The sequence below is a fragment of the Chlamydomonas reinhardtii genome, chromosome 17 (assembly GCF_000002595.2).
Source record: "Chlamydomonas reinhardtii strain CC-503 cw92 mt+ chromosome 17, whole genome shotgun sequence".
NCBI lineage: Eukaryota > Viridiplantae > Chlorophyta > Chlorophyceae > Chlamydomonadales > Chlamydomonadaceae > Chlamydomonas > Chlamydomonas reinhardtii.
The window spans coordinates 7,088,468-7,109,478 of NC_057020.1; the positions used below are offsets into that span (position 1 = coordinate 7,088,468).

Here is a 21,011-nt window from a genome sequence, read left to right on the forward strand (position 1 = left end):
TAAGATCCCAACACATGGCCGGGCGCGCACCGGTCCTATTCCCCATTGACACACACAGCGGTAACGACTAAAGAGGATTTCAACGTCGACGCCGATGCAGTGATGGGGCCGCCCGCACCGCCGGGCACCGCTGCCTGCGGCCCCCGAGGGCCCCCGCTGTACACACCGGCCCACGCCCGTGAGGCAACGCCTCCCATCTCCCCCTCTCACACAGCACCACAGCACCGGACTCTCTCCTTCCCTTGGCCAATAGGGTAAACTAAGAATACAGCTGAAGTGCCTGGTCCAGGGCGCGGGCAGAACCGAAGACTGGGTAGCGCGCGCGCGCCATTTCTATAAGCCGTGTTACCCTGGGCTGGGTACGGCATAGCAAGTGTTCACGGATGCCAGCAGGCCAAATATCGTGCAAGACTTGCGAGTGTGAGGCACATGCGGGGCAGGGGGCTGTCGCGGCGCGCGGGCGTTGGCCCCTGACGCTGACGGCGCGGGCGGGAGGCGGGTGCGCCACCTGATGTGTGTGTGGGGCGTGGGAGGCGTGGAGAGGCGGAGGTCGCACGGCGTGGCAGGGCCGCTAGCTGCGGCATATGCGCAGGCCGCTCATGTGACCAGACCTGCCGCACACATGGCACCATGTTGGAGCGGCAGACCAGACCCACACACACATGTAGCGCTTACATACACACACACGCACCCTCACCGTAACCAGTGCAAGAGACGCCTCATTCGGCGCCACATTCACAGCACGTGGCACGCAGCGCACAGCCCCCCACCACACAGCCCCCGACAACACGAATACAAACTGCATCTCATATCGTATGTACACCATCACATTATGGTAAGATCCAAACACATGGCCGGGCGCGCACTGGTCCTATGCCCCATTGACACACACAGCGGTAACGACTAAAGAGGACTTCAACGTCGACGCCGTGCCGTGATGGGGCCGCCTGGCGCCCGCACCGCCGGGCAAAGCTGCCTGCAGCCCCCAAGAGCCCCCGCTGTATGCACCGGCCCAACCAAGCCCGTGAGGCAACGCCTCCCATCTCCCCCTCTCACACAGCACCACAGCACCGGGCTCCCCCCTTCCACACAACAGTATGTATCGCCTTCGCCCGCGTCCTCCCCACCTCGACCGCCCCCTCCTCCTCGGCTCCCTCCTCAGCTCCTCCTCAGCTCCTCCTCAGCTCCTCCTCCGTCCCTCCTCCCGCCTCCCCCCCCTAAAGCATGGTGATGGCTGTGTGCACCACCGGCTCCGACACCGGCTCCGGCTCCGGCTCCGCCGCCTTGCGCGCCGCCTCCAGCTGCCGCGGGTCCAGCCCCGCATCCACACGCGCCCGCATGGCCGCCTCCAGGTTGGCCTTGGAGGCCTGCGTCCAGGGGTGCGAGCCGCCCAGCTTGGCGTTGCAGGTCTGGGGGGGGGGGAGGGGAGGCGGAGAGGGGGGAGAGGGGTACACGTGGGGGTTACAGGCATAGATGGTTAGACTTGGTGGGTATTGGGGCTGGTTGTGGGGCTAGTCCCAAGGGGGCTTCCCCTCGCCTGACGCCAGACAGCTACAGCCCTGAGGCCCCGCCCTGCTACAGCACCCAACGCACATCCCAACACACCGCCAGCACACAGAGCCCCTTCCCTCAGTCCCGTGTTCCTTGCTGAGTCCCAACAGCCCCCGGGCCCCTCCACCCCCGCACCGACCCACCTCCCCCTACAACTTCTCTCCTCACTTAACACTTCATGCCCCTCCCCCTCCTCCTCCCCCTCCTCCTCCTCCTCTTCCCCCTCCTCCTCCTCCTCCCCCCCCCTCACCGCCAGCGCCTTCTCCAGCACCTCGCACGCCTCCTGGCTCCTGCCGCCGCCCTGAGCCAGCAGGATGAGGCCCAGGCTGTTGGCGGCCAGCGCGCCGTTGGGGTGATCCTCGCCCAGCGCCCGGCCGTACAGGGCCACGGCGGCGGCGGCGGACTGCTCGGCCTCAGGCAGCCGGTCCAGCTTCTGCAGGGGGTGGGGGGTGGGGGTGGGGGTGGGGGTGGGGGTGGGGAGAGGGAGGTAGATGTGTGCGGGTTGGTTTGGGGTTGGTTTTGGTAGGTGGCGAGTGGATGGGGCGAGGGGGATGGAATGCCGGCCCCGTGTGTGTGTATGTGTGTGTATGTATATGTTTGTGTGTGTGTGTGTGTATGTGTGTGTGCCGCCCCCAGGCCCACCGCGCACGCACCTGCAGGCAGGTGGCCAGGTGGTTGAGGGCGGTGCCCACGTCGGGATGGTCCTCGCCCTGGATGGACTTGGTCAGCTGCAGGGGGGAGGAGCGGGGGGGGGGGAAGAGAGGGCGGGGGAGGGGGGGTTACATCCATGATCAGCAAGTAGACGGCAGGCGGTCTCGGGGGAACAGGGGCAGGGGCGGGGTGCAGCGGGCGGATGGCAGATCCAAGCAATGGGCTGGAGGATTAGGTGCTCCAGCCCAACGATTTGGCCATGTGCATGTGCATTTGCGTGTGTGTGTGTGTGTGTGTGTGTGTGTGTGTGTGTGTGTGTGTGTGTGTGTGTGTGTGTGTGTGTGTGTGTGTGCGCGTGTGTATTTGCATGTGTGCATGTGTGCATGTGCGTGTGTTAAAGCGCACGAGCAAAACATTGCGAGCAAGACAGTGTATGCGATGCAGCACATGTGCGTGTGTGTGTGTGTGTGTGTGTGTGAATTCACGATGAGCCGTACAATCGCCGTACTTCCGCCATATACACTCCACGATTGTGCGCCTTTACCACCCAAACACGCACTCCCTTTCCCTCCCCACACACGCCCCGCCTCCCCTTCACCCCCCCCCTCCTCCCCCCTCCCCCCCCCCACCTCGAGCTCCTCCTCGTAGAAGGGCAGCGCCTCCTGATACCGGCCCTGGCCGCTGAGGCAGGTGGCCAGGTTGGCGGTGATGGTGAGCGTGTTGGTGTGCTCGCGGCCCAGCTGGCTCACGCAGATGTCGCGGGCGGCCCGGAACAGCGCCTCCGCCTCCCGCGCCTTGTCGCCGCCCTGCGCCTGCAGGCTGCCGGCCAGTGCCGACATGGCGGTGGCGGTGTTGGGGTGCTCGGGCCCGTGCTCGCGCCGCGCCGCCTCCACATCGCCGCGGAAGAGCGCCTCGGCGTCTGCGGGGCGGCCGGTGGCGGCCAGGCAGGCGGCCAGCGCGGACAGCGTGGCGGCCGTGTCCTTGTGGTCCTGGGGGGGGAGGGGAGGGGGGAGGGGGAGCGTAGAGGGCGGAGCGTCGGGGCGGAGGGAGGTGGCGGATGAAGAGGGGGTTCCATTCGTGGTTGTTTGAGGGGGATGCGGAAGGGGCACACGCGGGCAGGGAGTGCTGCAGCAGCGCCAACACCGACACCAACACGGCAGCACCGCTGTTTGGCACTTTCCCCCCCCCACACACATACATACACCCCCCCCCACACACACACACACACGCTGTCGCGCTCTCCCCCCCCCGCCTCACCGTGCCCAGCTGCCTCCGCCGTGTCTCCAGTGCGTCCCGCAGCACCGGCTCCGCCTCCTGTGCGCGGCCCAGCCCCACCAGCGCACTGCCCAGCCCGTGCGCGGCGGCGGCGGCGGCCAGGCTGGCGGCGGCCTGCTTCTCCTCGGCCTCGGCGTCCTTGGCGCCGCCCTGTGACAGGCGGGGGGCATGTGCGCGTGTGTTAAACATAAACAAACGGAACAATTCCGTGTGCGTGTGTGTGTATGTGTGTGTGTGTGTGTGTGTGTGTGCGCGCGCGCGTGTGTGTGTGAGATAGGACAGCACAAGGGCGACGGGTCGACACTGTGTGTATGTGCATGATAGAGAGCACGATGCAAGGACGCATACCGCATCTGTGCCCCTCCCCCCCCTCTGCCATTCCGCCGTCCCCACCTGCGCAATGGCCAGCGCCAGCCCCGCCAGTGCCGAGTGCGCCTCGCGGTAGTGCCCCTCCGCGCCCTCCGTGTCCTGCTGGGCAGCCAGGCACTCCGCCAGCGCCATGCGGGCCTCGGCTGCGCACAGGGGGGGGAGGGAGCAGAGCAGGGCAGGGCGGAGGGAGGGGGCGGAGGGAGGGGGCGGAGGGAGGGGGCGGAGGGAGGCGGCAGAGGGAGGGGGCGGAGGGGGGATGAGACTCAAGTCGGGAGGAGGGCAGCGGAGCAGAGGGGGTAGTGGGGGCATGGGGGAGAGGCAGGCCAGCCCAGCCAGTGCCCGCAGCTCCAGGAGCGGTCTCGTCAGAGCCACTCCTAACCACCCCTTTCACCTCCAATCCACCCTAGCCCCCGGTTTCGGTTTAGTTTGGGCTGGTATTTACACCTCCACCCCCCAGCCCAGCCCCTCCACCCACCCGTGATCTGCGCCGTCTCGCCCGCCGTCTTCTTGCGCACGTCCAGGCACTGCCGCAGCAGCGGCTCCGCAGTGGGGTGACGGCCCTGGCCGCCCAGGCACACCGCATACGCCGCCAGCGCGTCCCCCGCCTCGCCGCTCTCCATACCCACGCCGTGCTGGGCCATGGCCAGCCACTGGCGGCACAGGGGCTCCGCCGCAGCGAACCGCCGCGCCGCCAGCGCCGCCTCTGCCGCCTTGCGCGCGATGGCGGCGGCCTCGGCGTGCGCCTGTGTGCCCAGCACGCGCACCTTGGCCGCCAGCGCCTTCTCAAACACCGGCACGGCCTCGGCGGCGCGGCCCGCCGCCACCAGGGCGTCGCCGTGGCCCAGCCACACCGTCAGCGTCAGCGGCTGCTCGCGGCCCTGCGGGTCCCGCGGCAGGGCCCGGGCGGCAATGTCCACCGCCTTGCGCAGGAGCGCCTCGGCCTCACGAGCACGGTCGGCGCCGCCCTGTGTGTGTGTGCAGGCAAGTGGGAAGTGGGACAAGGGGTACGAGTTGTGAGACAGGGGAGGATGGGTTTGGAAGGTTCAAACACTGGGAACAGGATATCAGCAGGGGGGTTTTGAGACGGGTGGGGGGTGGGGGTGGCAATGGGCCCATTGCGCTGCTTGGGCTGCTTGGAGCCCGCGTAGGACATGGGAGTCCAGGCGACTCACCCATCCCCCTTCACCTTGCTGATCCCCCTTCTCCGACACCCCTCTGATGTTCTGCTGCACCCCCCCCCCCCCCTCGGGCTGGGCCCCCCTCCCTGTTCATTTGGGCTGGTATTCACCCCCCACACCCCTCACCACACGGCCGCCCACCTGCTGCAGCAGGTTGCGCGCCCTGCCGTACTTTACGAACACGGCCTCCCCGGTGTCCGCCTGCAGAGCCGCCATGATGCCGTCCGCGCGCACGTGGGCCGCAGCACTGCCCGCAGCAGCAGCAGCAGCCGCAGCAGCGGCGGAGGCGCCGCCGCCGGCAGCGGCCGCGGCCGCCGCGGCGTCGGCGCACACGGCGGCGCCCGCGATGGCGGTGGCGGTGGCGGCGTGGAACTCGCCGAACACGCGGGTGGCGGCGGCGGTGGCGGCGTCGTACAGGGGGCGGGCCTCGTCGAAGCGGCCAGCGGTGTGTAGGCCGGCGGCGAGGGCCAGGGTGGCCTCGATGGTGCGGGGGTGGTGCGGGCCCTGGGGCGGCGTGGAGGGGAAGTGGGGGGTGCAAGGTTAAGGCAACGGGAACAGGGAGGGTTGGGGGAGTGTGACGAGTGCGCAAGGCGGGTCACAGGCAAGGGTACATAGGGCTGCTTGAGGCGCCGCATAACACCCTGCAGGAAGGCCCAAGCCCCATGCCCCATATGCCCGGGCGCCTGCCTCCCAGCCTCTTAGGCCCCCCCAGGCCCCCCGCGCCCACCTGCGCCGCCGTCCTGCCCTCCAGCGCCGCCCGGTACAGCGGCTCCGCCTCTGCGGCCTTGGCGCCCTGCTGCGCCTCCAGCACCGCCGCCAGAGCCGCCAGAGCCCAGGCCGTGTGCGGGTTCTTGTCGCCCAGGGACTGAAGGGTGATGGGGAGGTGGGGAGGTGGGGAGGTGGGGGGGAGGTGGGGGGTTGCAAGGATTGGTACAGAGAACTGTAGCGAAGTAGACAGGCGGAGGTGGGTTGAGGAGTGAGCACGTGTGGGGCTGGTGTAGATTGCTGTTGCACCTGGAGACACGCACACAGTTGGGTGTGTGGCGGACCCGCCTCATGCCCCGCCTCGGCTCCCCCCGCCCCCGCCCCCCCTCCCCTCCCCCTCCTCCTCCTCCTCCTCTCCCTCACCGCCTTGCAGATGTCCACGGACTGGCGCAGCAGCTCCTCAGCGTCCGCGTAGTACCTGGGGGTGGGGGTGGGGGGGAGAGCCGTGGTGGGAATAAAGGGGCGTGTCAAGAGGGCAAGCAAGGCATCTGGGCTCGTTCCCCCTTCGGCCGCCCCCTGCTCAGCTGCACCCCCTCCCCACGTGTTGTGGCAATGGGCCAGTGCCACCGCACATAGCCACTACCGCCTGCACTGCTCTGCACCGCTGTGCACTCCCCCCTGCATCCCCCTTGCACCACCCCGGCCCCCTCCCTCTGCTGCTTCCCCCCCCCCGGCACTCCATGCCCCCTCCCCTCCCCCCCTCCCACCTCATTCCCGCGAAGCTGGCCGCCAGGCACATGTTGGCGCTGGCTATGGCGGGCGAGGCGGGGTTGGCCTTGGCGGCGTCGGTGCGCAGTGTGATGCACATGTTGCCGTGCGCCTGAGCCTCCTCGTACTTGCCCTGGGGGGGAGGCGGGGGAGGGGGGGGGGCGCAAGGGGTGTGGGTGGGTGGGGGGCGTGGGGGTGGGTGGGTGGGTGGGTGGGTTGAGATGGTAATTGCGCACACGTCATCCGCCCTTGCCTCCTCCCCCCTGCCTGTGCTCAACTAGCTTGGCTTGGTTTGGTTTGGATTGGGCTGTCATTATGACTAATGCTGGCAAGGAAAGCAGGCATGTGATGTGGCGGCATAGAGGGGTACCGTGTATGGGTTCCGGGGCCCCGAGCTAGGTAAGCCCTTCTGCCCCCCCCCCCCCACCACCACCACCACCCCACCTGCGCCGTGAGCGCCAGTGCGTGCACGCGGTACACATTGGCCATCTCCACCTTGTAGGCGCGGTTGGCCACCAGACCCACCTGGGAGGAGGGAGTGGAGGGAGGGGAGGAGGATGATGCGTGGAGCGGAAGAGCGGGGCAGAGGCGGGGCTTGTGTTCGCCATGTCCAATGAGCAGTTCGGTTGCCCACACACGCATACCCCGGCCTCCCTCTCCCCCACCCCTGCCACCCACACGCCCCCCGCCCCCCACCCCACCGCGGGTGCCGACAGTGCCTCGCACACGCCCTCCAGTGCGGGCAGGGCGCCCAGGCCGTGAAGCAGCTCCGCCGCGTCGCCGTTGAAGCCCTGGGGGGGACAGGCGGGGGACAGGGGGGGGCACGCGTGGGAGGTGCAAGAGACCGGTGTCGCACACACAGAAACCAATGTCGCACGCACCAGTGCCGTGCACACAGACCAAAATGACCTGGTAAAGCCCACACATCCTAACACACACGCCTTTTAACACACCTTGGCGGCGGTCACAATGGTCTCCAGCGGCAGCCGCTGCCCCGCCGCCGCCGCCGCCTCCTCCGGCGAGGCCGCGCAGCCGGACAGGATGGGCGGCGGCGCGCCCGAGGTGCTCAGTCGCGGGCTGGTGCGGCTGAGTAGCGCCAGCAGCTCCGCGAACTCGGGCTGCGCGGCGCGGGCGGCGGCCAGCACACTGCTGCCGCCCTCGCGGCCGCCGTAGGCCTTGGCCCAGCCGCCCAGCGAGGCCAGCAGGGACATCGCCACGCGGTCCTCGGCGGCGGGGCGCACTGTCAGGTCCAGCGCGGGCGCCAGAGCCGACACAGCCACCGTGCGGACCTGGGGGGTGGGAGCGTGTTGTCATGTTGTGTGGCGTGGCGTGTCAGAGAGCACAAAGGGAGGGCGACACGCGGGAAGGCGCATGCGGTGCGGTGCGGCGCTCGCGGCAACCGAGCGGCATGGGCTTGCCCCCCACACAGGGATAACAGACACGCCCGCATACACATTCCGTGTGTATGCGTGTCTGTCTGTGTGTGTGTGTGTGTCTGGCGCACCCCCCCTCACCAGTGAGTGCATGACGGTCTGGGTGCGGCGGCCCGGCAGTGTGGACTGCCCTGCCAGCCCCAGCCGCGTCAGGGCAGTCAGCGCCGCGCGGCCCGCCACCGCCGCCGCGGGGTTGGCGGACAGGTTCAGGGCGGCGGCGGTGGCGTCCGGGCCGGCGCCGGCGGGGGGCAGCGCCGACAGCTGCAGCAGCGCCACCTGGGAACAGGGGGGGGGTAAGGGGGGTGCGGGGTTGGGGTTGGGGGTGGTGGGTTGCATTGGCGTGGAGGAGAATGAATTGCGCTCTTTACACCACATGACTACACACACGTGCATACACATGCCCTCACTTCCTGGTCCCCCCCCCTACCTGCTGTGCGGTGGGCAGGGCGGTCATGCAGCCGGCGATGATGGCCACAGTCATGTCCGCGGGACTGGCCTCCTGAGACCCGCCGCCGCCGCCGCCCAGGTCCAGGCCTCCGGGCCGCGGCCGCGCTGCCGCCGCGCCCAGCGCCTCCACGTCCCTGGTGCTGAGCCGCCCCTCCGCCCTCAGCCCCGCAGCCAGCCGGGTGGCCAGCGGCAGGCAGCGGGTGGCCAGCGCCAGGCGCGAGGCCTGTGCGGGCGCCAGGTCGGGGCACACCTGCGCCGCCAGCTTGGAGGCCGTGGTGGCGGACATGGGGGGAACCTGGGGGGGAGAGATGGGGGATAGCCGTGCATAGGGAACGGAGTGGGGCGGGGGAGTGGGGAGTGTGAGGAATGGGGCGAAGGGGAGTAGGCCGTGTGAGCATGAGGGTGGCCCCGATGGGTTGGTTCAACGTTAACCCCCGATGGGTTGGCCCCTACAGAGTTGGCGCCTTGCGGAGCAGCTGACCCCCCCCCCCCCCGAGGCCACTTCCGGAGAGAGGCAGGCACCGTCTCTACACACACACACACAAAACACACACACACACACACACAAACACACACAGCCTCCCTGCCTCCTCCTCCCCCCCCACCTCGATGCAGGTGATGGCCGCGCCGTCGCCCAGTGACACGGGGGCGGCGCTGCACAGCAGCAGCCGCACGCCCGGGCAGCCGGGGTAGCCGGGCGCCCCGCCGGCGATGTCGCCCAGCAGCCCCCACAGTCCCTCGGCGGCGCCCGGCTGCCTCAGCGCGTCGTCAATGGTGTCCACCACCAGCAGCAGCGGGCGCGCGGGCGAGCAGCAGGCGCGAAGGGTGGACGCGATGCGGGGGCGGCCATCAGAGTTGTCCTGAATGGGGGTGGGGAGTGGAGAAAGGGGGAGGGAGGCAGGGATGGGTGTGAGGGATGGATGTGTACCATATGAGTTGAGGAAGCCGTTAGGGGTAAGGAAGCACGCCCCGCCCTGTGCAGACCTCCTCTGCTCAACGCCGCCAATATTAATCCTGGGTTGCTTGCTTGTTCCGCTGGTGGAACCCAAGCCACGTCAGTCGCCTCCCCCCGCCTCATTCACCTCCCCCCTGGTCCCCCCTGCCTGCCCCCTGCCTGCCCCCTGCACCCTCACCTTGATGAGCCCCAGTGCCACCATGATGCGTGCCTCCACGTCGTGCCAGGTGCGCGCCCCAGCCAGGTCCACCCACACCACACCCCCGCCCGCGCCGCCGCCAGTCACCAGCCGCCACGCCACCTCAATGGCCAGTGTGGTCTTGCCCATGCCCGGCGGCGCCACCAGCACGGCGGCGCGGCACTGGTCGCCGCCGCCGCCACCCGGGGCCGCCGTCAGCTCCGCCGCCACTCGCGCCGACACGTCATCACGCGGCACGTGGGTGGGCGGCAGCGGCGGCAGTTGGTACGGCCCCTCAACCGCAACCGACGCGGCGGTTAGCGCCGCCGCCACCTCGCCCGCCAGGTCGTCGAAGCCGGCTGCGGCCTGGTCGGTCAGGGGGGCGCCGAAGGCGGCGGCCAGGGCGTAGGCGGACAGGCCGGCGGCGGCCTCGGCGCCGTGTCCGGCGATGGGGATGACGTTGTTGGCGGCGAGCACGTGGCGCTGGAAGGCGGACTTGGCGGAGGCTGGGGGGGGGGGGAAGGGGAGGGGGGTTACATTCATGATTAATTAAGAAGTGAAGGCGGGGGGGGGGAGGGAGGGAATGGAAGGTGAGGGAGGGTGTGCCAAGTCCCGCAAGCGTGGGCTAACCCCCCTTCTCAGGTCCCCTACCCACCTACCCAACCCCCCGATACGCCCTCTCCTGCCCCCGCCCCAGCGCCACTCACGCTCCGCCAGCAGCTGCGCCAGCTTGTCCGCCAGCGGGCCCATGCCGCGGCCCGGCAGCCCCGGCAGCTGCGCGATGGCGGCGGGGAAGGCGGCCCACCAGTCCGACCAGGACACCTCGGCCCGACCGCCGAACGCGGCGCGCCACAGCAGCCGCAGCTCGGGCTGGTGCAGCAGGCGGGCGGGGCCCTTGTCGGCGTGCGCGGCCAGCAGCGCCGCGGCCTTGAGGGCGGGGACCGGTGGGGCGGGGTGGGGTCGTCAATACCAGCCCGAACTAAAGCAAACCAAGCCAAAACGAGCGGAGCGCAGGCAGAGGCGTAAGTTGCAAGCGATAATACGTATGGGAAAGGAAGGGGAGGAAGGGGCGGAAGGCACGACAGGCAGGGAAACATTGCCGCCGCCACATGCGCAGACGCAATACAATTACCAGCCTCCATTCGCAGATTCCCCGCCCCCTATCACCCCGTTTCCCCCCGCGGCCTCAACTCTCCCTCCATCCCCACCCCGTTTCCCACTAACGGCTCCTACCCCCCTGATCTATTTGCCCCGTCCTCCACATGGACGGCTACCCCCTCCCTCCTCAGTCCTCACCAGGTCCTTGCTGATCTTGGAGCCCAGGCTGAGCTCCTGAATGACCAGCGCGCTGTCCAGGAAGGCCGCGGGGGCGCCGCACACCGCCTCCAGCCCGCCCGCCGACTTGACGGCCCCCTGCAGCTTGCCCAGGTGGTCGGTGTAGGCGGGGCCCAGCCGCAGAGCCAGCAGCGCGTCGTCGCAGCGCGTGAGCATGTCGGCAGACACAGAGCCCCAGCCGCGACTGGCCTTGGCCTGGGGGGGGGCAGGAGGGTAGGGGGGGAGGGGGCGCGTGCGGGTTGGAGGGGGGTTGATGGGTGTGGGTGATTGGAGCACGGGGCTGCGGAGGGTTGCATGCAGTGACACACCCACCCACATGGACCCCGACATTCCCCCCCACACACAGCCCAGGCCCCAGGCCCAGACTGCCGCCTCACCCACAGGCCGCCAGCCGCTCTACACGCAATCCACCCAACTGACATTGCGGGCCGCCTCCTCCCCCCTCTTCCCCCCTCCTCCTCCTCCCCCCTCCTCCCCCGTCCTCCCCTGTTTCTTTTGGTATTGGAATGAACTAACCCCTCCCCTTTCCCCCTCGTCCCCCTCCCTCCCTCCCTCCCTCCCTCCGTCCCTGCCCCCACCTTGCCCATGATGTCGTCCGCCAGGGCCGTCAGCTCGCCCACCAGGCGCTCAAAGGCGCCGCGCTCCGCCCCGCCGTCCGCCGCCAGCATGTGCAGCACGCAGCCGCGGCCGGTGTAGGGGCGCGCCAGGGCGGACATGCCCGCCACCACATCCCGGAACACAGACACGCAGTAGTGCAGGCCCATGCCCACAGCCACCTGGGGGTGGTGCGCCGGGCGGGGAGGGGTGAGGAGGTGAGGAGTTGTGTGGGGGGGAGGGAGCTGGGTGTGGCGACATTTGGGAGGGAGGGGCTATGGCAGGGGCAAGGGGTCTGGCGTGCCGGTGTAGATGGTGTGTACGGCAGATGCCGTGGTCTGGCAGGTGGCAGCGCCTATGGGGGACTCCCTATTGAGACTCCCCTCCCCCCCTCTCCACCCGCCCCCTGTCGCACCTGCGGCGCTCCCTCGGGGTCGTCCTCGGGCGGCGTGGCGCCAATGGCCGCCGCCGCCGCCGCCGCGGCCCCCGGCGGCGGCGGCGCCTCCCGCAGCAGGTCTCCGAACATGTGCAGCAGCGCCAGCCCCGCCACCGCGCGCTGCTTGAGCGAGGCCAGGTTGTCGGCGTTGGCGTAGGCCTGGGCGGCCTGCTGCGCCAGCGTCACCACCTCCCTGGCGGCGGCGGAGACTGCAGGGAGCGGAGCGGAGGGGCAGGGGCAGGGGAGAGAGCGGGAGGGTGGGTGAGGTGGGTTGGGTTGGGACAGGATGGGTGGGGCTGTGGGGGAAGCGCGGGTGAGGGGGGTCTGGGCATCACGCACAGGTACGAGGCCGGCCCGGTACTAGCACGTACTGTCTGCACGCCCCCCGGAACCCCTCAGCGCGCCTCATGCTGCATGCACACATGCGGCATCCTTCCCCTCCTTCCCCTCCCGCCCCACCTGCCCCACCTGCATCCCCCGCCACTCACCCGGGAAGCTCATGGAGGGCAGCGCCTCCTTCACCTTGTCCCGCACCTCAAAGTCCGTGCCCCGGACCACATCCAGCAAACTGCTGCTGCGGGCAACTGGCGGGGGACCCGACTCGCCGCCCGCGGCAGCAGCAGCCTCAGCCTCCGCCGCCTCCTTCTCAGCCGCCGCCCGGGCCGCCTCCACCGCCTCCGCCTCTGCCGCCTTGGCGGCCTCGGCGTCGGCTGCTGCCTTGGCGGCTGCGGCCGCGGCAGCTTCCGCCGCCTTCTTGGCCGCCTCCTCCTCAGCCTTCTTAGCGGCCTCCGCCTCCGCCGCGGCCTTGGTGCTGGCGGAGCGGCTGGGGGGCGCCGGCGGCGGCGGCGCGGCGGGCGCGGCGGCCTCAGGTGCGGGTGCAGGTGCAGGTGCGGGCGTGGGGGCTACGGCCGAGGCCTTGGGCGGGCTGGGCGGCGGCTTGGGTTTGGGCTCGGGGGCCGCGGCCGCGGGGTTGGCCGCAGCCGCGGGCTGGGAGGCGCCGCAACCCACTGCGAACCGGGGTGGGGATTTGGAGCAATGGGTACACGCCACACGGTAAGGACACTCGATGACACGACGGCAAGCAGCACAGCGTGACGGAGCTCTTAGGAGCTCGATGGAGGACTGTTAGGGGCGCTAGAACGGCCGGGGAGGGTGTGGGGGAGGGCAGCGCGTGTGCCTAGGTTGCGGGCTGGTGGTGCGCAGGAAGGTCACACGGCTGCGGTGGCGCGGCCACAGCCGGTTGCCGCGTGCGCGTGGCTTTAACCCATGCATGCTGAGACCCGAAGCCTTGTAGCATTAAGCTAAAGCTTAGGCGCGCGCGATCGTGGAGACGGCTTGATAACGGGGCAGCCTGACATGTGCCAGCCCCGTTCGGCGGGTACTTGTTCAACCCAACATTGAAATGCGTTATATAGCTACGCCGGAATCAAGTCAGCAGGCCTCACTTGGATTACAGGCGCGTCCGCACGACGGTGGAAGCCGACCTCGCTTCTAAGCCAAGGTAAAGGATGGATTGTGGAATCGTTTACCAAAGCTATGAACAAGTACTGTTACTGTCTTAGCTTAAGGCCTAGACACAGAGGCGAGAGCCTTATAGTGGGCAGTTAGCTCTTGACAGAGCAAACCCGCTATTGCAAGTTGATTGGCGTGTGGGGTTGAAATTTATGTTTACTGAAGCGTAGCACCGGGCACAATGAGCAAGGGCTTGCGCCGGTCGGCTGCATTTCCCCATTCTGAATCGTTCTCTCATCAGGTGCACGATGTCTGCTCGGCTTTGCACTGCATGCGCCTAACATGCACATGTAGCTTACATCAACAGGCTTTCGGTTGAAGGGGCCTTGGCCCACAACACCATCCGAAATCCATCCGCAGACCGGTCCACCCCACATCACAGGTTCCCGCAGCACGGCTGCTTCGAGCAGAACGAGAACGTCACTGGAACTGATGGCACAGTAGGTGCACACCGTTGCTAGCACGCCTCGCCAGGATGCACACCACACCCAGTGTTAGACTAACCGCAATGCCACACGCACGCAGCGCAGCCGCCTGCAAAACGTAACGGGCTACGATCCCAGCTACGATCCGGGCACATGGCAAGCATGCGTCTCTTGACCGGCTCTCCGTGCCCAATGATTGTCATGTATCTACCATGACGGCCACGCACCAGACAGGAGTAAACCAGCGTCCGTTTGTCTGAACTCATCCGCGCTGACTCTGCAGCGCCTGTCCACGGCAGCTTTTCAGCAGCCGGGCCCACAACACCTCCCTCGCTCTTCACTGCCGCCGCAGCGGCGGCCTCCCAGAAGCAACGGACCGAGGCGTGTCCGGTCGCTCGCCTGCTTGCTCACACCAACACACACACACCCCAGTCCTGACCACACTGCCAACGCAGCTCCGCGTGTGTCAGTCGCCACAGCCGGCCTGCCAGCCCTCCCTCCCCCACATACCGGTGGACATGTGCACGTCAGGCTTGGCTGCAGACCCAGTGCCGCAGATCCCTCCGCCCACCTCCCCCACACGGCGCAACACCGCTCATTACCCGTAGCCCATCAGCCCGCACTGCCCCCCCACCACACACCTTGCCACACACACACATCTCCCGGTCGCCCCCCACACACGCAAGCAATCACCCCCTCGGCCCCTCAAGACTCACACACACACACACACACACACACACACACACACACACACGCCCTCTGCCTCACAGCAGCTTGAGGTGGCCGGTCACTGTGTCCAGCTGGCTCTTGGGCGCGGGCCCTATGGCCAGCACCGTCTGGCTGCCGGCGGCGATCTGGGTGCGGCCGGCGTCGTGCACGATGTAGGTGGGGATGCCGCCCGCCGCCGCCTTGGCCTCCAGCGCGGCCATCTCGGACTCGTCAGACACCTGCGGCAGGCAGCATAGGAGGGGGAGGTTGAGGGGGAGGTTGGGGGGAGATGGGGCAGGGAAAGGGGCCACCCTTGGAGCCCGTAAGGAGGCTGGCGGCTGGCTAGGAGTGGATGGCACCGTTATAACTGACTGAGGTAAAGAATGCAAACCTTTTAATGGACGGCCCCGGCCATACCCTACGCACTGCCATTGCAGGTCCCGTTTGCCTCAAGCCCCCTCAACTGGGCGTGGCATTCTGGCAGCTTGGCAATGACATCCCCGACCCCTACCCCGACGCGCACGACCCCCCTGCCCTGCCCCACCTTGAGCGCGATCTTGGGCTGCCCGTACATCTCCCACTGCCGGATGGCGACGTTGTGGCTGTTGTAGTGCGACCACAGCACGCCCACCGCCGCGTGCGCGCACTGGGCGCCCACCTGCGAGCCGGCACACGCATTGGGTAACCGCAACAGGGGGCAGGGGTAGTGGGCAGGTGAGGCCGCAAGTAATGCGGGCAACATCCGCATCACGCATCCACATGCATTCGCACCGACACACAGGCATATGTGCATACACACTAATGTAAACACATTCCACGCCCAGTCCCGCATGTGCATTCCTTACCTTGCCGGTGCCCATCTTGAGCGACATATTGACGCACAGCACCATCTTGAGCTCCTCCTGGGGCCGCGGCACAGGCGCGCTGGAGCCAATGCCGCCCGCAGCCGCCGCCGCGCCCGCCCGCCGCGCCGCCGACTGCTTGCTCTTCTTGCTGCTGCCGCCGCCGCCGCCCCCTGACTTGCCCTTGCCGGCGGCGTCCTTGAGCCACCAGCCGATGGCCACCCCGCCTGCCACCTTGATGAGCGAGTCCAGCAGCACCAGAGCGAGGCCCGGCATGGTGGGAGAGGCCGCGGCGCTAGTGAGGGGGGCGAGCAGGTCGGGCTGCGCTAGGGAAGCGGACAGGAGCTCCGCTGACCCGGCTGTAAGCACAGGGAGTGCGCGGGCGGGGCTGTGCAAGCTGCGGTGGGCGGGTGCCCAGGACGACGGGTTAGTCTGGCCGGCGACCAAAACACGTTGATGATAGCTTAATGTGGTGAAAATGCGATAGCCCGACGCCGCGGGCGAACACGCCACAGGCGAACGAGCAACGAGCTTTGGCCCCAGCTTGGCGGCAAGCAGCAGTGTGCTGTGGTCAGGACCTCTGTCTATCTGGCCTGTGAACTAACTTACACAATGCTTGTATGTATACGGTTATTTGATCACAGCGAGCCCTCTCATTCACGTCGAATGAACGCACATGCCAATTCGCTGACTATGCGAGCTCTTTCCTTCCTGGCGAATTTGCACTTCCCTATACAGTTCATTCAGTCTTTACCATTACAGATTGCGTGAAGGGAGTTGAATCGCAAGGTTAAGCGGCGGCCATTAAACTGCCTTGAACTGTCCAACAGCCTTTGCGCACCGACGGCTTACGCCGCACGTTGCGGAAATGCAAGCCACATTACTTAGCAGTAGCTCAAGTGCTTTCATGAGACCGACGGCGGCTGTGGGCCTTCGCGAGGTGCCCGCAGTGGCGTCCACATCGCCGCGCTGCGCGACGGCCACCAGTTCCCTACTGGCGTCCCGCCGCTGTGGCCCGCAGCGGTCTACTGCGAGCGGCAATGTCGCAATTGGGTGGCGCACGGCGCGGGGTAGCACAAAAGTGCGGGCGGCAGCGGCGGTGCGGGACGGCGACGTCGACGCCGCAGGTGTGCACCCAACCGCGGGCGCTGACGCCGACTACGACCCCGCCTACGACGCCGACCCCGCGGCGCAGGCGGAGGCGGCAGAGCCAGGAGCGGGTGGCGGTGTTGGTGGTGTGGAGGCGGAGGCGGAGGCTGCGGCTGAGGCAGGCGGGCGCAGCTACCTGCAGCTCAGCGACATGAGCGACGCCTCGCTGCAGGTGTGGGGGCGGGGTGTGGGGGGTTAACTCTGAACCAATCCCATAAGGAAACAGTCGCGCTGCACATTGGAACTGCAGCCACGGGGTGGGGGGGGGCGCGGGTGCGGCTGCGGGGTGGGAGGTGGGGTAATACACTCCAACACCAACTGGGGTGTTGGTTAGGGTTGTTCCCACCAGGAGCCATGGGGTAGTGTATTGGGGGGCTGGGCTGCGGTGAGGTGGAGAGAGGAGAGGAGAGGGGTTCGACTGGATGCAAGGGGTGATGGGTCTGGCGGGGCACTGTGCTATGGTCCGCGGCTCAGAGCGCCTGCCCCGCCCCCATCCTGGGCCACCTTGAGGCGCCAGCACCAGCTGCAGGCAACCCCGCAGGCCACCGGCCCGCCCGCCGCAAAACGGGGGCTGTAGCCCGCGCCCCCCCCCCCCCACTGGCCCCCGGAGCCAGCCCCTGACACATACACGGCCCCCTGACCCCCTGACCCCCCTGCCTTCCCACTTACCCGCCTGCCCTCCCTGACTGCAGGTGCGCATGGTGCAGTGGTACCCGGGGCACATCGCCCGCGCGGAGCGGCAGCTCAAGGTGAGGGGGGGGGGATGGGTCAGCCGGGGGGGAGGAGGCGAAGGGAAGGGGGTGCGGGGGCAGGACCAGTAGAAGAAGGGAAGGGGGTGCCAGCACCAAGGTATGCACACTCGTGTGTTTAATGGCCGCACGTGCCCCTTCGCCCCTCCCGCATCAACCCCTCCTTCCCTCTTATCCCCCCCCCTTCCCCGCTCCTCCCCGGCTCCTCCCCCCAGGAGCAACTGGGTATGGTGGATGTGGTGTTGGAGGTGCGGGACGCCCGCATCGCCGTGTCCACATCACACCCGCAGGTGGGCAGGAGGAGGGGAGGAGCGAGCTGGAGGGCTAGAGGGCTGGGAGGTGGACAGCTGTCCAAGACGGGGATGTGGGCCCCTGCCCTCACACGCCCGTGTTCGCCCCCCCTTAGAATTCGGTCCCTCGGACATGACTCCTCTTCCCGCCCCCGCCCCCCCCGCCCCTGCCTGCAGGTTCCCTCCTGGTGCGGCCCCAAGCCCCGGCTGCTGCTGCTGAACCGCGCGGACGAGGTGTCGGCGGCGGACCTGGCGGCCTGGCGGGAGCACTACGCGGCGGCGGGGCAGCGCGTGTTCTGGACCGACGGCCGCAACGGCGAGGGCGTGCAGCGGGTCAAGAAGGAGCTGCTCAAGGTGGGGGGGGGGGGGGGGTAGCCGTGCATGGAGAACGGAGTAGTTAACGAACATGTTTGTAGTGCCGACGTCCAGTGAGGACAGCGGGTACTTATACCGGTTGTGTGTGGGGAGGGATGGGGGGGAGAGGGTGAGGGGGCGGGGCGGGGGAGTTCTTGATACCAGAGTCAGACCCATAACCCACCACCTCAGGGACCTGGCGCTGCCGAGGGCGGTGATGATGCGTCTGGTGTTGGCGCTTGAAGCATGCACTCACACCTCCCGTCCTTCGCCCTCGCTATCCCCTCTTCACCTCGCCCTACCGCCCCCTCTCCACTCACCTCATCTCAATACAATGCATCTGTGTGCCCCCTCTCCACTCACCGGGCACACACGCCCACACACAGGTGGCTGCGGAGCTGAACGCCAAGCGCGCCAAGCGGGGCCTGCAGCCGCGGCCGGTGCGCGCCTGCGTCATCGGCTTCCCCAACATCGGCAAGTCGGCGCTCATCAACCGACTGGTCAACCGCCGCGCGGTGGCGTCGGCGCCCAAGCCCGGCGTGACGCGGGCGCTGCGCTGGGTGCGGGTGGACAAGGACCTGGACCTGCTGGTGAGGGCGGGAGGGGGAGGAGGGCCTGGAGGGGCTGGAGGAGGGGGAGGGGGAGGGGCTGGGAGGGGGGAGGGGAGGCTGGAGGGGCGGGAGGGGCTGGAGCGGGAGTTTTCATTTTGGGACACCCAAGGTTACCCCAGAGCTTCAGAACCCAAGCGGGAGGTCCAGTAGTCATCAATGACGTCCCTGTGTCACCAGGGGCGTATGCCGAGTAGCTGGCACCTGACCCCTGACCAGTCGCACTCCCAACCTCACTCCCAACCTCTCCCCCCGCCCCCTCCCCCCTCCCCCAGGACGCGCCCGGTGTGATCCCCGCCTCCTTCCGCGACCAGCTGGCCGCCCAGCGCCTGGCCATGTGCAACGACATTGGCGAGGCCGCCTACCTGGCCTCAGCAGTGGCGGCGGCGCTGGTGCTGCGCGTCAAGCAGCTGGCGGCGGCGGAGGCGGAGGAGAGGACGGCGGCCGAGAGGGAGGCGGCGGAGAGGGAGGCGGTAGCGGCGGAGGCGGCGCAGGCGCAGGCGGAGGAGGCGGGAGGGGCGGAGGCAGGAGAGGCGGAGGCGGGAGAGGAGGGGCCAACGGCGGCCAACACGCGGCGGGAGGGGTCGGGTCGAGGAGGGGGTGGTGGCGGCGGGAGGCGGCGGCGGGGCGGGCCGGCTGCGACATTGTCTGCGGCTGCTGCGGGTGTGGGCGTGAGCCGCAGCCGGCGGGCCATGTCCTCGTCCTCGTCCGCCGCAGCGGTGGGCGCAGGCATTGGCGGCGGCGGCGGCGTTGGCGGCCGGGCCGGTGCCAGCCGCCAGCAGCAGCAGCATCACGTGATGGCGGATGTGTTGGCGCTCATGGCTCAGCGCTACGGGGTGGACCCACTGGTGAGGGGGTGGGGGGAGGGTGAGGGGAGGGGAGGGGACGGTGAGGAGGAGGGAGACAGGTGGCGTGACGGTGGGAGGGACGGCAGACAGGGCTTGCGTTGTTGGTGAGTGGGCGCACCCGTGTGGCTGGCCCGGTCAGGCATCCTGCAGCCGCGCGCGATCGTTCGTCACTCCGTCCTATCCTGTTCGGGAACGTTTTAACCCCGCAACGCTCCTCCCCCCCCCCCCCACACACACACACACACACCCTCTTGTGTGCCTGCCGCCAGTGTGGCGGCTCCGCGGAGGACTACCTGGTGGCCATGGCGGACCGCAGCCACGGCGGCGAGGTGGAGCGGGCGGCTCAGCGGCTGCTGGCGGACTTCCGCAACGGCGTGCTGGGGCGGTTCGCGCTGGAGCGGCCCGCCGACCTGGCGGCCAGGAAGAGGCGGGAGGCGGGGCTGCAGGTGGGGGGCAGGGGGGAGGAGGGGGTAGGGGGGGCGGTAGCTTTCTCCAATCCCAAGGAAACCAAGACCCAGGGGGGGGGGAGTTGCGAGGGAAGAGGAGGTTTACGGGACTCAGTTCAAGGGCAAGTGGGGGGCCAGGCGTGTGTTGTGACAGAGGTGTGGGATCGGGGCTGCTCTGCAGTCACACAACACCTGCTGCCACACGTCGACCCGCCACGTGCCGCGCCGCCCGCAGCCACCTACCCGCAACCCTCCATGTGAACACATACACACACGCATGCTCACCAAGCCTCACTCCCCGTCATCCGTCCCGCCCTCCCCCCCCCCCACTCCCCCCAGGCGGCGCAGCAGCAGCGCGAGCAGCAGCGGCTGGCGGCGCGGCAGGAGCAGCAGCAGCAGCTGCAGGCGGCGGCGGGATACGCGGCGGCGGGCTACTCGGTGGGCGAGGTGGGCGGCAGCGGCATGTCGCTGGGCTCAGGCGACGAGCAGTCCTCGGGTCTGGACATGAGCGGGCAAGGGCTGTGGGCGCCCGCCGCCGCCGCCTACGCCGCCACCTCCTCCCCGCCGCGTGAGGGCTGGGGGGAGGCGGGGCAGCGGAGTGGTGACGAGGCAGGGCAGGCGCAGCAGCTGCAGGTGCAGCAGCTGCAGGTGGAGCAGTGGTCTGCGCCGCTGAGGAACAGCGCATGGGTGGAGGCGGCGGAGGCGCTGGAGAGGGAGCAGCAGGCGCAGCAGCAGGCGCAGCAGCAGCAGTAGCTGTAGCTGTAGCTGTAGCTGTAGCTGTACTGGTAGCGACGGCGGGCAGTGATAAGGTGTTGACTGCTGGCGCTGTGATTGTGGCCGATGTAAAGGGCGTGGTCGCCAGCGGCTGTGCGGCTGTGAGGTCGACTGTGTCGAGTGTGCGCAGAAGCAGTGGCCAATCAGCAGGGGCAGGCGGGGTGGTGGTGGTAGTGCGGTGTGGGCTGGGGTGCCTACGTGCTTTTAACGGCACCGGTGCTGGCACCTGATCGTCGCTATGAGTTAAGAACTGGGAGGTGCTATCGTGTAATCGTGCTTAGATGGATAGTGCCGGAGTCGTTGAGGGGGTGGGCAGAGACTGCTGACTGCGAGTCCCCCTGACTCCTGTGGCCGGCGGACGTCATGTGTAGCTGAACTTCCCTCGTGCTCCCGATTCGTCTGTTAATTTCGTCAGCCCAAGGCGCCAGTCT

At 68.5% G+C, this 21,011-nt stretch overlaps 3 protein-coding genes across 3 annotated transcripts; 1 reads left to right on the forward strand and 2 right to left on the reverse strand.

Annotated features, from left to right (window-relative positions):
- Nucleotides 1-659: 659 nt before the first annotated feature.
- On the reverse strand, nucleotides 660-13,538 carry CHLRE_17g747247v5 (uncharacterized protein). Its single transcript, XM_043072778.1, has 24 exons — nucleotides 13,088-13,538; nucleotides 12,364-12,882; nucleotides 11,855-12,084; nucleotides 11,424-11,621; nucleotides 10,807-11,040; nucleotides 10,218-10,437; nucleotides 9,511-10,016; nucleotides 8,983-9,237; nucleotides 8,358-8,672; nucleotides 8,012-8,206; nucleotides 7,451-7,786; nucleotides 7,199-7,288; nucleotides 6,942-7,022; nucleotides 6,497-6,630; nucleotides 6,153-6,207; nucleotides 5,752-5,889; nucleotides 5,166-5,528; nucleotides 4,322-4,811; nucleotides 3,871-3,989; nucleotides 3,460-3,627; nucleotides 2,832-3,191; nucleotides 2,205-2,279; nucleotides 1,802-1,984; nucleotides 660-1,409 (listed from the first exon to the last, which is right to left on the reverse strand). Exons 1-24 carry the CDS (start codon nucleotides 13,170-13,172, stop codon nucleotides 1,218-1,220), a joined length of 5,541 nt encoding a protein of 1,846 aa, XP_042915237.1. The 5' UTR covers nucleotides 13,173-13,538; the 3' UTR covers nucleotides 660-1,217.
- Nucleotides 13,539-13,670: 132 nt separating this feature from the next.
- Nucleotides 13,671-15,958, reverse strand: CHLRE_17g747297v5 (uncharacterized protein). The gene is made up of 3 exons (XM_001703535.2): nucleotides 15,366-15,958; nucleotides 15,065-15,178; nucleotides 13,671-14,759 (listed from the first exon to the last, which is right to left on the reverse strand). The coding sequence occupies exons 1-3, from the start codon at nucleotides 15,636-15,638 to the stop codon at nucleotides 14,577-14,579; spliced, it is 570 nt and encodes a 189-aa protein (XP_001703587.2). The 5' UTR covers nucleotides 15,639-15,958; the 3' UTR covers nucleotides 13,671-14,576.
- Nucleotides 15,959-16,108: 150 nt separating this feature from the next.
- CHLRE_17g747347v5 (uncharacterized protein) lies at nucleotides 16,109-21,000 on the forward strand. The gene is made up of 8 exons (XM_043072779.1): nucleotides 16,109-16,683; nucleotides 17,204-17,260; nucleotides 17,476-17,550; nucleotides 17,728-17,904; nucleotides 18,291-18,494; nucleotides 18,788-19,360; nucleotides 19,630-19,806; nucleotides 20,146-21,000. The coding sequence occupies exons 1-8, from the start codon at nucleotides 16,231-16,233 to the stop codon at nucleotides 20,557-20,559; spliced, it is 2,130 nt and encodes a 709-aa protein (XP_042915238.1). The 5' UTR covers nucleotides 16,109-16,230; the 3' UTR covers nucleotides 20,560-21,000.
- The last annotated feature ends 11 nt before the right edge of the window (nucleotides 21,001-21,011 follow it).

What these genes read in the sequence shown, in the direction of transcription:
- CHLRE_17g747247v5 (XM_043072778.1), bottom strand. Translation starts at nt 13,172, where the DNA reads ATGCTACAAGGCTTCGGGTCTCAGCATGCATGGGTTAAAGCCACGCGC. An exon ending in GGCGCAGCTGCTGGCGGAGC is followed by an intron (nt 10,017 to 10,217) that starts GTGAGTGGCGCT and finishes CCCCCCCCCCAG; the next exon opens with CCTCCGCCAAGTCCGCCTTC. An exon ending in AGGGCAGGACGGCGGCGCAG is followed by an intron (nt 5,529 to 5,751) that starts GTGGGCGCGGGG and finishes ACGCCGCCCCAG; the next exon opens with GGCCCGCACCACCCCCGCAC.
- CHLRE_17g747297v5 (XM_001703535.2), bottom strand. Translation starts at nt 15,638, where the DNA reads ATGCCGGGCCTCGCTCTGGTGCTGCTGGACTCGCTCATCAAGGTGGCA. An exon ending in TCAAGATGGGCACCGGCAAG is followed by an intron (nt 15,179 to 15,365) that starts GTAAGGAATGCA and finishes GCCGGCTCGCAG; the next exon opens with GTGGGCGCCCAGTGCGCGCA. An exon ending in AGCCCAAGATCGCGCTCAAG is followed by an intron (nt 14,760 to 15,064) that starts GTGGGGCAGGGC and finishes TGCCTGCCGCAG; the next exon opens with GTGTCTGACGAGTCCGAGAT.
- CHLRE_17g747347v5 (XM_043072779.1), top strand. Translation starts at nt 16,231, where the DNA reads ATGCAAGCCACATTACTTAGCAGTAGCTCAAGTGCTTTCATGAGACCG. An exon ending in TCAAGAAGGAGCTGCTCAAG is followed by an intron (nt 17,905 to 18,290) that starts GTGGGGGGGGGG and finishes GCCCACACACAG; the next exon opens with GTGGCTGCGGAGCTGAACGC. An exon ending in ACAAGGACCTGGACCTGCTG is followed by an intron (nt 18,495 to 18,787) that starts GTGAGGGCGGGA and finishes CCCCTCCCCCAG; the next exon opens with GACGCGCCCGGTGTGATCCC.